Source organism: Heterocephalus glaber, unplaced genomic scaffold (genome assembly GCF_053883595.1).
Source record: "Heterocephalus glaber isolate CG9 unplaced genomic scaffold, H.glaber_assembly_v1.0 deba00001608, whole genome shotgun sequence".
Lineage (NCBI taxonomy): Eukaryota > Metazoa > Chordata > Mammalia > Rodentia > Bathyergidae > Heterocephalus > Heterocephalus glaber.
Genome location: NW_028258379.1, coordinates 8,533,841 through 8,549,258, shown reverse-complemented (window position 1 = coordinate 8,549,258; position 15,418 = coordinate 8,533,841). Strand labels below are relative to the sequence as shown.

At 41.5% G+C, this 15,418-nt stretch overlaps 1 protein-coding gene across 1 annotated transcript in view; it reads right to left on the bottom strand.

Annotated features, from left to right (window-relative positions):
- Arg2 (arginase 2) overlaps positions 1 to 15,418 on the bottom strand; it is a 31,260-nt gene that overhangs the window by 2,212 nt on the left and 13,630 nt on the right. Inside the window, exons 3-7 of the mRNA XM_004837347.4 lie at positions 6,570 to 6,747; positions 3,711 to 3,870; positions 2,806 to 2,900; positions 2,041 to 2,145; positions 640 to 776 (exon numbers count right to left, since the gene is read on the bottom strand). Of these exons, the coding sequence (XP_004837404.1) occupies positions 640 to 776; positions 2,041 to 2,145; positions 2,806 to 2,900; positions 3,711 to 3,870; positions 6,570 to 6,747 (675 nt within the window). The remainder of the gene's footprint in view (positions 1 to 639; positions 777 to 2,040; positions 2,146 to 2,805; positions 2,901 to 3,710; positions 3,871 to 6,569; positions 6,748 to 15,418) is intronic.

The following is a 15,418-nucleotide window of genomic DNA, read 5'->3' as shown; positions in this document are numbered from 1 at the left end:
ATGCATTTTTGAGACAATAAGCATTGGCAGCCACTCTCAATAATCCAAGCCTGCTCTGTCAGCCAGTCATCCAGCTGTGTTCTTATTGAAGCACTTATCAAACAAACTCAGATAAAACATACCCTAAATAAAAAGGACCAAGATAGGGCTGGGGATTTAGCTCAGTGGTTCCGCCGCCTGCCTTGCAAGCGCAAGGACCCGAGTTCGATCCCTGGTACCAAAAAAAAAAAAAGGACCAAGATATTTTCCAACTTGAGATCACGTTTAACTCCAAATTTCCAACTCAAACCAACATCCTCTACTATTAGAGTCAAAATTATAGCTACTTGGCTTTGCCTTCTTAATTTGCCTTTAGATGGCTCATACATCAGGAACTGCATCAGTTTGGCAGTCTGTTCTTACTTTGTGTAGACACATTTTCTTATTCACAATTAATTTAGTATGTATTTTGGTACAATCCAGATCCAGATATGCCTCTAAATGACTGTTTCCTTTATTGTTTGGCCATATGCTTTTTAGCTATTAAAGTTTAAGCAAAAAACACTGCAATGACATGGAATAATAAAGATCCCCCATAGGCAAGAGACAGCAGCATATTTAGATATGGAATAACAGGCTGCAGCCCTGGTTGCTCCATACCTGTATTGTGTATTTCTTCACTAATATACACGCCTTCTCGATAGGTCAGTCCCCCTACCACAGGGGTTCCTGTGGCAGGAGCCAGCGTAGGGTCAAATGCATCAATATCAAAACTCAGGTGGATTGGCCTTTGTCTTCTGGAAAGAGGACAAGAGAATACATTTTTGGTAGTGCTTGTAGACTCCTTCCTGTGACTACAACTCCTTGATTTTGTTCCTGTTGGCCCTGGTATAGTGGTTACCTTGGTTCGCGAACTAATTCTGGTTGCAACCAGAATCATGGAAAGAATTAAGTGTGTGAACTGAGGCAACACTGTATTTGTTAACACAGCAGATTTCTGGGTTTCCTATTCCTAGGAGTTACTAAGATTAGCATATTAGTTTCCTTCACACTACACTTCATGATATTGCCATCTGTTTTGCATGCCTCACCAGACTGTTTATATTTCTGTAGTCTGGGCATTGTAGCCAGTATAATGAATACTTCGTTTCCATAGGAGACTGGACACTGATATACTGAATTTAAGTTAGCCTGATCTCGGTTACAGTTGTGGTTATTCTGAGTGCAGTAGCAGCTGGACTTAATTCTGATTTTATGTCTGCAAACCCAACTACTTGCAATTCCATTTTTTTTTTTTTTCTGTACCGGGGATTGAACTTGGGACCTTGCACTTGAGAGGCAGGCGGTGGAACCACTGAGCTAAATCCCAGGCCCATGCAATTCCAATTTGAATGCTGGTGTCCAGTGGCTAAAACTAATGCCCAACACCTTTATGCCAAGTTACTGCATTTCTTAACAGTTTAGGAAATGACATTAATCACCCAGATTACCCAGAAGTAAAGGGTTGACAATGGGGAAATGCTTCCCCCACCCCCACCCCCACCCCCTGCTTTTCAGACAAGGTCTCACATGGTTCCCCAGGCTGGCCTGAAACTTATGATCCTCCAGCCTCAGTCTCCCTAGTAGCTGGGATTATAGTTGTGTGCCCTCCACTCAGCAGGAAAATGCTCTTTAAGTTGGATTTGATTAGCATCCATCTGCCCTTTTTCTCTACTACCAGGATTTGCTTAATATAAAACTGGATGATGCCATAATGAGGCTGGAAAGAATGGGCCCACTGGAACAAGGAATGGTTCTCATCTCAAAAGATAAGCATTAAAATGGAGATAACGGGGAGTTCATCAGAGACACAGGATCTGAGCAGTGACTTAAAGGAAATCCCCTCCCCACCTAAGGAAGAATATGAATTAGATCTTGTATTACACTTATGTGAACTATTTGAAATTTTTATATATACAAGTTTTGCTTTTGTTTTAAAAGTAAAGGTACTATGCTCAAGAGACTTGAGCTGCCCTGTGCCCCTCAGAGACCTAAAGGTAGACATACATTTTAGTTACTTACTTGCCAATCAGCAGGTCAAATGTCTGTTCCATCACCTTCTTGATACCAAGTTGATCAATATCTCTCATGGAAAAATACTGAATATCATAGTTCTTTAAAATAAAGCTGGTGAGATATAAAGAAATTCTTAGTTAAAAAGCAGTTTTAAGACTGGTGTAGTGGTACATACCTACAACTTCAGCACACTGGGAGGCTGAGGCAGGAGAGTCACAAGTTTAAGTCCTACCTGGGCAACTTAGCAAGACCCTGTCTCAAATTTAAAGAAAATTTTTTTTTTGGTACCAGAGATCGAACTCAGGTCCTTGCGCTTGCACAGCAGGCGGTGAAACCACTGAGCTAAATCCCCGGCTCTCAAATAAAAAAATTTTTTAGGGCCAGAGATTTAGCTCAGTGGCACCGTGCCTGCCTGGCAAGCAAGTGCGAGGTCCTGAGTTCGATCCCTGGTACCAAAAAAAATTTTTTTTAAAGGGACAGGGATGTAGTTCAGTGCAAAGGCTCCCATACTGTCAAATGATGAAATAAAAAGGAAAAAATACAGATATATATTTAAGGGAGTTTTCCCCTTATATTGATCACAACAGATTAAGTCAAGCATCAGCCTGCAAGAATGCAAGTGAAAGAATCCAAGTGAGCTGGTGGCGCAGCTTAGTGATAGAGCACTTGTCTACCATATGAAGGCCCTGGGTTTGATCTCCAGTACCACAAAAAAAAGGAACCTAAGTGGTTAGCATAGGCCCAAAGCTTAATCCTAATACATCAACTTACTGTTCTGGAGGATCCACATCTCTTAGGCCAATATACACAATACTTGGGGTAGAGATACAAGGTTTGATCCACGAAAACCCTGGGAGTGACGGTATCTATGAAAAGAAATTGAACAGAAGTAATCAAGAATTCTTAGTGTCCCATCATCACTGTGCATTTCCAAGGGCATACAGTTGCTTTCTCCTCCTTGGGATATGTTTAAAGCAACACAAAACATACTTGATTTACATGTGGAAATATTTCAGGGCAGCTGAAAAACAGTATAGCTTTCTCAAAAAGAATGAAAGAATCTCTTCTAAGATATTCTTCGTTTTTCATTAACTTACCTAAACAACAGGAATATGCTGATTAGCCCTTCTGCATCCCTTTGCATGTCGCTGAACTGTTTACAGATTCCTTGACAGTTGCCATCTTAAGTTACTAACAGCCAAATGAATTCTGCCTAATGAATAATCTTTGTACTGTTCTGGTTCAACTTGGTTTCTCACTGAGGGGAGGAATACAGAGTGTAGTCTATGCCTAATATGAATAGTTTGGAAAGACATCGCCCAGAGGTGACCATTGTATCACTCATATGCTAGTTCAGTGTATCTGAGTGTGTGGCCTGGGAGCCTCTAACCAAGAAGCCCTCAGGCTGTGGGATACCTGTCACTACCTTTACTACACACTATCATTTTACTCTTACCAGATTAAGAGCCCCTCCCCACAATAGCAGGGAATATGTCCTAGGTATCTATATCATATATGGCAAACTACTTGGTCCATTATAGTATTTAATGAACAAATGAAGGAGTGGTTAGCCACATTCAACCTATCCTTCACCCCAGTCTTAGTGAACTAGACCCCAGAAGCCCCAGGATAATCCTATAGGACAATTAATTACCTTCTCCTTTTGGCTCACTGACCTTGTCCTGTAGTTCTCTGAGGAGAAATGCAACTGGCTGTCCATGGAGATTTCCTGTTGGAGTGGTGAGGGGTGTATTGACGTCAGTATGGGCATCAACCCAAATGACACAAAGGTCTGGGCAGTGCCGGGCGTGGCCACTAATAGTACCGATTGCAAGGCTGTGAAGAACAGATATAATAATCTTCAAGGCCCTTTACTTGGTAAACATCACCCATAACAAATACCCTCAGCCAACACAGTTTACACTCTGTCCTCAGGACAAAGTCGGGGCCCAAACTGGGGTGAGTCAGGGTGAGAGAAGAGTCCATGGGTTGTAGTACCCAAAGATGAACCTTGAGTGGATTAGACAGGAGAAATGTAAAGAGCTGAAGATTCAGTGCTAACAACCAACTATTCTTGCAGCGAGAGATATTTCTGTCCCCCAAATTGATATAATTATGATCCAATAGCAGCCCTGGCCCAGAAAAGGACCTCAAAGATCTGTTCAATGAATAAAATCTAGTTAATGATATGATCTGTGTGGAACAATTCAGGAAAATGTTGCTTAATACTTCCTAAGGGAGACCTTGGGAAATCTAATGCTAATTTCCAGAGAATAAAAGGATAAAAATTAGGACTGTGGGTGCAGCTCAGCAGTAGCAGAGTATATTCAGGATCCTGGTTCAATCCCTAGCACTACCAGAAAAAAAGAAGAAGAAAGAAAAGAGAAAAATTACCAGGCTTTACAGCTTTTTAGAAAGCTTGTATGTGATACCACCTAAAACCTGGAAAGTCAAAGTTGTTAAACATTAAATTAACAGGGAAACCCCAGTTAAAGATCTCATACACCACTGAATAAAATAAGGGGTATTAGCATGAATGTTATGTTATATACCTTTGCATAGCATTCAAATCTTTTGAAGTGTTTTGTTCTTGGATTCTGTGTATATCAGCCACCTGTCCTATCTCAACTGCTGGAAAACAGCTAATGAGATTGTGGTTGGAAAGCTGCCAAGCTTGCCAGCAACCAAGGGATTTGACATGGGGAACGCAGTTTAAGCATCTTAGAAAGTAGCAACAGTCATCCTTGGTCAGTACAGCATGAGACAGCCTTATAGGCTTCCCACCACATTGGGCCCTTTTGAGGGACAGTCCAGTCCAGTGCAAATGGCAGTGGACTTAGAATACTGGAGTTCTAGTCCAGGTGGTTTTGTGACTAAAGCCACTCATCTAATTTCTCTATAGTTTTCCTCTCTATAGAAAGGGTTAATCATACTTGGCCTGTTTAAATCAGGAGTGGTGGCCAGGCATGGTGGTGCATGCCTATAGTCCCAGTCCTGGAGGCTGAGGCAAGAGGATTTACATGAGTTCAAGGCCAGGCTGGGCTACATAGTGAATTCAAGGTCAACCTGCACTACATAGTGAGATCCTGTCTCCAAAAAAAAAAAAAAAAAGCATAAATCCAGAGTGGTTTTTTAATGATTAAGGTGACAGCATAAGTTGTACTGTATAAAAGGAGTGATCTGAAAATGCCTCTTCCTTTAAAATGTTAACAGCTGTTCAGGTTGTACATCTATCCCTTCCCCGCTAGAATCTGGACAGAGAGCCTAGATTTCATTGTCGAATAGGAAATAGGTAAGCAGTAAGATGGCTGCAGTATAGATAGCTACAGACAAAGGAAAAAACAGACTGTGGTAATCACATTGGTCAAGTCCCCAGACAGTGAGAACTAACCAGAAAAGAAAGACTAAACTTCCAGAGTCAGCACTGAGCTCGGAGGCAGGAAACCTGTCCCGTGGTTTAACTGAATGCCACAGTCATTGCAGTAGGAAACCTGGGTATGACCACTTTCTTATCCTATCTGAATTTTTATTCCTAATGCAGAATCTACCTGCCTCTTCTAGGGCTGGGGATGAAGTTCAATGGTAGAACAGTTGCCTAACAGGGAAGACGTCCTGAGTCTAATCCCCAGCACACACACACCAAATTTAACTCTGATAGTGATCTGAAAAGCTGTCTGAGCTCCTCAGGGAAAATTGCCAGACTGGATCTGAAAAGAGCATCCTGCTCTCGGCCTTGCATAAGTTATCTAGCTTCAATGCTTCCAGCAGAAAATCAGATAAAACCACACCTACTTCATGGCATTCTTAGGAGAAGTAACTGAAAATATGTATGAAATGTTCATACTCCTAGTATTTCAGATGCCTCTTGCTACCAAAAACCTTTCTTAGCTCACATCACACTCCCTTGTGAAATCTTACTAGCCCAGACTGACTTGACTTCATCTCTAAAATTCTGTAGAATTCAGTATTTGTAAATTTTCATTGTACATGTATTAATTTAATTTAGTCCTAATAGATCTCAAGTTTCCCATATTTCCTAGCACTGCTGAAAAAATTCTTTGTACAGTCCTAAGTACATGCTGATTTGCTAAGAGACAAAAAATAGTCACCCAGGGTCCATAATGTGGAGGTAAAAAATATACTCACTTGGTGTGGGGCAGGGTGTCTCTAACAAATCTATTAGTAGAAATGCTAACAAAAAATGCCTACATAGGGCCTGTTGATGGATTCTACCAGTTCTCCAAAATAGCTAAATGAAAAATAATTTCTCAAGCGTTTCCAAGAGATAAGCATGAAAACACTGTCTAAACACCTTTTTTCATCTATGTTTAGCCTTGCTGTGCTGAAGGTACACATCCTCTTACAATGCAGTGCAATGTACAAAGCAAATCACACAGTGCCTTCAGCAGCTCTTGATCTTAGACATTAAAATGCTGTAACATACATCAGACCCTAAAAATTCCGTAGAGTATTTTTTTCCAGGTAAGGAAACCAAGCGCCGTGTCATGCAGCCCTTCCCCAAGGTCCCAGCTTACCTGTGGTCTCCTCCCACAGTGACACAGCTATAGCCATCTGACACTGCTCTACTAACCACCTCAGTCAGTTCCTGGTTAGCAAGGCCCACTGAGCGTGGATTCATTACAAGGTTGTTGAAGGGATCATCTTTAGCAACAGGAGTAAAACTCAAATCTCCAAAGTCTTTTAGGCTGCAGCCTGAAAACAAATGAGGGAATGACAAGGTAAACTGCATGTGCTATTCTCTCACTGGCCTGGGCCACAAATAACAACTTGGGACAACATCATATTCATTTTGTCAATAAAATTTAAAATGTCACATGTAGCAAAATGCAATAGCACACACCTGTAATCCCAGCTACTCAAGAGGTTGAGGCAAGAGATCACAGGTTCAAGGCCAGCCTGGGCAACTTAGCAATGTCTCAGAACTTAAAGAGAGACAGGGATGTAGCTCAGTGGTAGAGTACTCCTGGGTTTGATCCCCAGTACCACAAAAAAAATCACATGAATAGCAGAATTGCCTCAGTCTTCAGCAACCCTGAGATAGGTCCTATTATGAACACCATTTTGCAGAAGCTGAGCTTTAGAAAGTAAGAACCCAGAGATGTTAATCTAGCAGTCAGAAATTGGTAGCAATAGACCTCACATATCCCAGAATTATGAAGTGGAAGTAAAACTACCAAGACTAGCCAACAGGATTTAAAGTAAGAACCCAGAGATGTTAACCTAGCAGTCAGAAATTGGTAGCAATAGACCTCACATATCCCAGAATTATGAAGTAGAAGTAAAATAGCAAGACTAGCCAACAGGATTTAAAGAAACTTAAGTAGTCAATTTAGGACAAAAGTACATTAGAAATTCTACATATTTTTAATAAAAAACTTGGAGAAATTAAAGTATACAGAAAGAAATATCTAACATCGATTATTTAAAAGATCTGAGGCACTGTCTCTAACCATGCAACACAAATTCTTATTTAAAACAATCCTATCAGGCAACTAAATGACATAGATGCTGATCCCATAGGTGAAACGAGCAGTGACCTTGAGAGGTCACACAGCTGCTAAGTGCCAGATTCAGGAGCTATATCGAATCTGGTCTCAACGTTTCTATTCTTTACACAGTTCATCTCCCCAAGAATCCTTCCTCCTCCCAGCACATCAAGAAATACATACATATTCTGACAACTTGAATATTTTCCCACCTACATTAAGGGTGAAGACTAGACAATCCAACTCTATCAAAAAGGAATCTAGGGCCAAGGATTTAGCTGTGGTTCTGGCACCTGCCTCACAAGCGCAAGGTCCTGAGTTTGATCCCCAGTACCAAAAAAAAAAAAAAAAAGAGTTTAAAAGAAAGGAATCTAAACTATCAGAGCAGAATGTTATCACAGATTGTACCCTTGGGAGCCTTCTTCTCAAGCTGGTGTCCAGGTAGTGGGTAGTGGTGGGGGAGTTGTAACGTGACTGACACAAAACATCTTTTTATTTGCAGAGATTTGTTAAAGACATGGATTAAGACCGTCATGAATTTAAATTGTGTGGTTTTGAGCTTTTTTCTTGAACTCAAATTCAATCCAAAGCCAAAGTTTTAAGGAATGTAAAGATTTGAGAAGCACTTACTGGAACTTAAATCCACAAGGCCACTCAAAGGATGACCACCAAAAGGAGTACTGGAAGCAAAACAGAAAACCTTATCCCAGTGGTGGTGAACCTGTGGCATACATGCCACAGTGGGCTGGTTGTATCATTGAAAGCTCTAAAATGTTCACCACCACTGCCTTATCCTATTCTCAGTTAAAGATAAGATACACCTGCAGCCAGAATTCTGAATGTATCTTTTGGCTACTGTACTTTAAAAAATTCTAACAGGCCCCAAATCAGGGAAGATCCAAACAACTAAGAATAAAGAGAAGAGGGAATACAGGTAGAAGAATATGACAAGGGCCAAAGACATTGGGAACCAAGAAAAAAATAACCAAATAAAAGTCTGTGGAAAATTTTTTTTATTTAGGGGATGCTGGAATTTAAACCCAGGGGCTCATCCATGCTAGGCAAGTGTTCTACTACTGAGCTACACCCTCCAGCCTCTAAAAGTCTTTTTTAAAGAAGGTCAGATGATGTCACCAAGTCTCAAAATATGGGGAGGACACTTTAGACTTAAGAGAAATTATGCTTTGACTAATTTCCAAGTCATTTAATTCCAGGTCTTCCCTCTGTTGGTAACACAGTCCTGAACTGGACAGATTGAGAATGGTAGTGCCTATTCTAGGGTGTTTCTACTTCCATGTTTATTTCAGCAACTTCTTAAACCACATCAAGCATTAATTCTTACTAGATGTAAGACACTAGATCAGATGTGTCTGGTCCTCAGTCCATGAGTGGCCCTGAACAGCTTGTAATGCAGTTCCAGAGGGTGATAAGCTTTCAATATTATTATATTAACAATATTTTTCATAACTTGATTGCATGTTGCTTGAACATGGACTGTATATTCGACAGTGGAACGTTGTGTAGGGGAGGGCACAGTGCAGTGGTAACTCTGCCTCCTATACCCATCACACAGGCAGATAGAAACCCATGTGTAGCAGATGTTACATGCATTTGTGCAACTTGGCAAGCCAAACACAGCAACTACTAGTAATAGTATTTTAACCCACCTACATGTGTGCCTGTGAAAACAGGCATTTATTGTTATTAAGCAGAAATGTAAGTGTTCTTTTTTTTTTTTGGTACTGGGGATTGAACTCGGGACCTTGTGCTTGCGAGGCAGGTGGCGGAACCACTGAGCTAAATCCCCAGCCTGTAAGTGTTCTTAATAATTATCAAACTTGGGCTTGGTGTGTTATTTCACAAAATTGTTTTAACTTTGTTATTTATGTATATTAACTTATATATTTTATATGTGGCCCAAGACAATTCCTCTTCGCTCACTGTGGCCCAGGCAAGCCAAAAGGTTGGACAACTGTGCACTATAGGTGCCTAGTAATGTTAGGTGGACAAAAGCTTTATAATCTAAGTAATAATAGTGTTAATATTAACTAATACAAAACTTCTTGCTAAAGATTTCAAGTCATTAAACTTCTTGCCAGGTACTTTTAACTCATAAGCAATCATGTGACTAATAAATACAGAGAAATTAAAGTTCCAGTGGATAAGTGACAGCTTGGAGAACATTCAAGTCCAATCACAGAAACCAGGATGTGGACTCAGATAAGCGTAACAGAAAACAGTGCCCTGCTCACTTGTATTTACTAATCAGGAGGGAAAAAAAGCTGCACAAGCCTTAGAATTTGGAAATCTTAACAGCAGTCCTCTCCAGTTTTACGGCATGCTCTCCAAGGAAGAGAGACTAAATTTCATAGAAAGATTTTGGTCATTGAATGTGTAACTCTACTGTGAGGTGATTTACCAGATGCACAGCCTGGATGCTAGACTCCCCCGATTACCCAACTACTCAGATTCCTTCTCACCAGACAGCCTTCTGGTTACTCTGTTTCCCAAATGCGTCACATACTAACAGGGAATTCCAGACTGTACTGGCAGGACTGTCACTCAGCATAATCCTGCATGGACATTCTGGTTTATGCAGCATGGTCAGCATGAGTGTCTCAGTGTGAAAGCCTGAAGAGCTCCTGTACACAGCAAGTCTTGTGTTTCTGGATCCAAAAAGCTCAAAGCCAAACCCTGAAGGAATTAAGACCTTGAGAGGCCCCACCTGAATGGCCTACCCTAAGACTCCCAATTCTGCCCTGCTCTTTCCATATGTAAGTGCCAGGTAAGGACTAGGGACAGTCAGTACTACAGGAGTCAGGGGAAGCACATTGAGGACTGAGGCAGTCAAGGAAGGACCCCTATAAGTGAAGTCTGCACCAGCACTCTTCTGTCTTTTCCCCCCTTCCCTTACTGGCCACGGAAATTCTTTGTCAAAATGAATAAGAAAGTGTATAATGGTAGAGTGCCCCACTGTACTCCTCAGGCCCAAACACCATATTTTTACATCTTTTACACAGAAACGTAGCACATGATAGTCTTTTAAATAAGATTATTAGGGAGCTGGGGGGATACAGCTCAGTAGTAGAGCACATGCCTAGTATGTGTGAGCCCCTGGATTTAATCCCTAATACTGAAAAAAAAAGTTTAAAGAAATTATTAGGTAAAGTAGGCTGAATTGATGTTACATTGCCCCCCCCAATAACAATGGCCCAAATACAGTCGAGTTGTTTCTTGCTCATTCCACGTCAGCAGGTGGCTTTCTGTGTCTGATTCAGAGACCTGGCTTGTGGCTCTACCTTACCTAGGGCTTTGCCATCTATATGGCTAAAGCTAGCCCCCACCCCCCAAGTTTAAGGCAGCAGGAGGGAAAAAAGCACTGAGAAGGCAGACCAGCTCTGTAAAGGCCCTGGCTTAGAAGTGGCGTATCACTCTTGCCCAGGTGGCACTGACCAACAAATGCAGGTCTAGCTTGCATCCAGAAAATGAACATGGATTATGGTGGACAACTAATAATCTCTGCCACAATGAATCACTTTTTTAAAAAATTCTACTGCCATAACCTTTAAGTGATTAAGAACTCAAAATACTAAAGCTTATTTTGCTCTATGATTCCCAATTTATATTGTTTTCAGTTATTCTAGTTCATTGAGTTGAATCAGCAAATATACCATCCTGAGGTAGCCTCTTGAAAGCTCTCTCCTCTAATGCCCACTGTACAAAGAAAATAAAGATACCCAAAGGACTAGGACAGTAGAACCCAGAATTGGTTTCTAAAGGGTGAACAAGGGCCAGAAATCAGAAATAAACATGCCATTGACAACAACTGACCAGTGTAATAACTATAAGAAATCTGAATACTGGAGCAATGTGATACAAGGTAGCAGAGAACATGAATTGTAACCTACAGGAGCAGAGATTGATAGGAACTTAAATTTTTTGTAAGAACAAAATAAACTGAGTTAATATTAAAGCTATCAGAGTGCTGTGGCATATTGTAGTTCATTTGGCATAAGGAATGTTCTCATTATTTTTTAAAGAATCTTACAGTAATAGTGATACTATTAATATAGCAGTAATTACTAGTAATAGAGCAGAGCCAGACCTGGTGGTCTACACCTGTAATCCCAGTTCTTAGGCTGAAGCAGAAGCACAAGTTTAGGCCATCCTAGGCTGCATAGCAAGTTCAAGGCCAATTTATACTATATAGGAAGAACCTATCAGAGAGGGAGAGAGGAGCAAACATTCTAATACTGAAGGGACAACTCATCTGCAAGTCTAGTCAGGTAAGACTTAAGTGTTTCATTGCTACTCTTTTTTTCTAAGAGGGCATTGTAGGACAAGATGAGCCCAAAACTTCAAGGAAGCTCTCATTTCAAACATTTGGAACCAATGTGAAAGGGCTCTCCCTTTTCACTTGCTCTTTATACACTGGACAGCCTCTTTGCTTTTCTCAAGTGCTGGTAATAAAATATCATGGATTCTACTCTGATCTTTTGGGCCCAGATGTTACTTTTGGCCTTGATAAGCCTCTTCAGGGTGTGTTAGAGTGGAAAAAGAACACAAACACATCCACAGGATGATGCAACCAGCAGCGAGGCAAGTCATAACAGCCTTACCTGATCCTCAGCAATATCTATGGCCAGCACATCTATTTTCAGACTAGTGAGTGAACCCTCAAGGGAAGCCAGTGACAGGAAAGAAGGAAGTAGAACCCTATTGTCAACTTCCACTCATACCACACTAGGCTTTACAGAGGTCTGCTAATCTCCATCCTCTGCAGGTATGGATAATCACACATTGCAGGGGAAGAAACGGAGTAAGGCTGAATAGTTTCAACTGTTCAGAGCAAGCCAGGTTGTAGGCTTACATAAGACAACGTTACAAGTGAGGTATTTTTTTTAAAAATAGCATAAAGATCTATTCTCCTTATGGAGAATTCATGTGCTACCACAGCTCCCTGCAAGTCAAGAGGGATGGGCTAAGTGGAATGACACAGGAAAGTCCACCAAGCCATATATGCCCATTGGCAGGACAGAAAGAAAAGCTGGAGGCCTCTTAGTGTGCAGGTTTTTCACACTGGCCCTAAATAGAATGGAAATGTTTATGACTTGTCAGGACCACAAGTCAGTAAAACCTAGAGAAAACCAAATACTCTTAACTGCATTTGGTGCTCAGAGGATAGGAAGTTACAAACACAAATACTCAACGTGAGAGATTGAGCCCCAGACAAAAGGAATTCCAGGTATTTTAAAGAGATGTGCCTGCTAAGTCTTAGACCTCAACTGTACCTAGGCCAGTTTATTAAAAACAAAGTTGCAAGGTGGGGTGTGGTGGCACATATCTAATCCCAGAGCTTGAGAGGCTGAGGTAGGAGGGTAACCATGAATTCAAGGCCAGCCTGAACTACATAGTGAGTCCCTGTCTCAAGAAACAAAAACAAAAATCTACAAAGTTGCAGTGTTACTGAAGGTCTAAACTTGAATTTTTTAATTGCCAGGGTTAATTCAGATGAGTTGGAATAAGCAGAATCTCACTTAGCCCTTAAAGTGTCATTTGAGTAATCCTTTGAAGAGACAGCAAACTAATTTACCACCTATAAAAGACAGAGATCTGAGTTTCATCTAATACATTTAGCTCCCAGAGGCTGTACACTCTCAAGAGCCATGTGTTTTCGGATATCTAAATGTCAGCTCTTTGCTCCAAAATAAATTAGAGACATTAGGACAAAAAAGTATACCGTCCAGCCAGGTGACTGAGCTGAGGCAAAAGGATAGCAAGTTCAAGGGAAGCCTGGGCAACTTACAGCAAGACCTTGTCTCAAAAGAAAATACAAAAGGGCTTGGGGGAGCGGGGAGATAGCTCAGTGGTAGAGTACTGGCCTAGCATGTACCAGGCCTTAAGTTCAATCCCTAATAGAAAGGGATGGAAAGAATATCACACAGGTAGACATCTGTTCTGGTTTACTTCCATCATAGTTCCAGAGACTACACAACCAGCCTTCCACCCCATCTCTTTCCTCCCCATCTGCTCTTCTGTTGCCTCAGAACCAGGCAAGTATTCTCCAAGGGAGAGAAGACCATGAATTGGGGGGGGGGGGGGGGGCCCTGCTGCTGCAGGCTCCAGGATGGAAGGTGATCCTGGGAATCCAGGCCTGTGGCTTCAGTCCTGTGCATCTACGATAAACCAGGGTAGCCTCAGGATCAAATGATATAAACACTGTATTAACAGATGCCTTTGTATGAACAGGATCCTTGGCTAAAAACACCTAAATATAAAACACATTCGAAAAGTTAGCTTAATGCTTGCCTAGCATACATGAGATTGTGGGTTCGTTCTCTAGCACTGCAAAAAGGAAAAAAAAAAAAGCTCAAGACAGTAACAGATACTACACAGCTATATGCTTATGTGTCTCTGGCTAATTGCTTCTCTGGTTACATCTGCCCTTCTCTAAGGAGAACAGATGGCATTAGGCCTAATAACATGCCCCTCTGAACAAATTCATGTCCACCCTCTGATCACCTCTGGATCCCCAGGGACAGCCAGCTCAGGCTTTTCCCACAGGCTTAGCTGATCAAACCCCAGCAGCCTGGTTTCACTGAGGGCAGAGGTGGAGGTCAAAGTGGCTCTGGCTTTGTAAGTCACGTGACCACTTTCCCTCATTCAGAGTAAGACTGCTGGGCTTCTCAGAAAACAAAAGATCTGCTATTGTTAACATATTGACAACACTTGACTTTTTCCAGTATCTAGAGGAAGAGACAGCAAAAATCCTTGGGGATAAAAAGTACACTCTCTACAGCTTGTGATTCATAAAAATTCTTATGCTTGATCTTGTTCCAAAAAGGGCTTAAAGGGAGACAAATCAGGCATATGACTACAGCTTTTCGAGTTAGCAACCCTAATGTGTATCTCCATGTCCCAGAGCCCAGGCCAGTGTCCTGATGTGTCTGCCCAGAAACCTCAAACTAGACAGACTACATTCCATGCCACTCTGGGCAGAAAGCAGAGTCCACACCTATGGCCTCAGCCAAGGGCTACACTGGGTGCAGCAGAAAGAATCCCTGTCCTTTCACTTCCTAGAAGAGTCAAGATTTCTAACCAAGTTCAGTTTTTAAACATGTTTTACAGTACATAATCATTTAAATGAATAACGAGGGTTAATGAGATAAGGAAGAAACCTGTGCATAGCGGTCACAGGTTACAACTAGAAGAGGCATTGTGGTTTTTCTCCCCACTCTTTCTTTTCCTCAAAACAGATGTGGTGACCTAGCACGTTCCCAAACCCATTTGTAACATGACCGCATCATTTTGTTAAGTTTTTGTGAAGAACAACACAGGCCTACTAGTTTCTCACTGAAATGGCTCCTTGAAAGTCCAGCTTTCTACATTCCCCATGAAAAACTACAGAGGGAAGAAAATCCTTGGGACACCAATTCTCCGAAAGCCCTAACCACAATGCCACACCCTGCTGTGACATTGCTTGGGTCACACAGGAAAGTTTCCTATTTCTTCAGCTATTCAGTTTGTTCTCTTTCGCAGTGGGAGAGGAAGCCAAAAGACAGCATCATCTCTTCAAATCCAAGTGCTGTTATTGTAGACAGCTAAGTTAAGTTAGAAATATTATAGGCAATCAGACAGTCCTGGGCCCTCAAGCCAGTGCAGGAGACAACTGTGGCTTCAGGTGCATTCATTTGAAGGCCAGGCTTCAAGACAGAATTAACTGCAACCACATACTTCCCCAAAGGATGTGCAGCAGTGACTGATATTCTAAATAGATATCAGTCACTTGGGTGCAGGACCAAAACCTTAACCCATCCTTTCCAGGAAAGGTCCCTGACCCATTCCTTCCATTTGATCGCATTTAATCAATATTACCT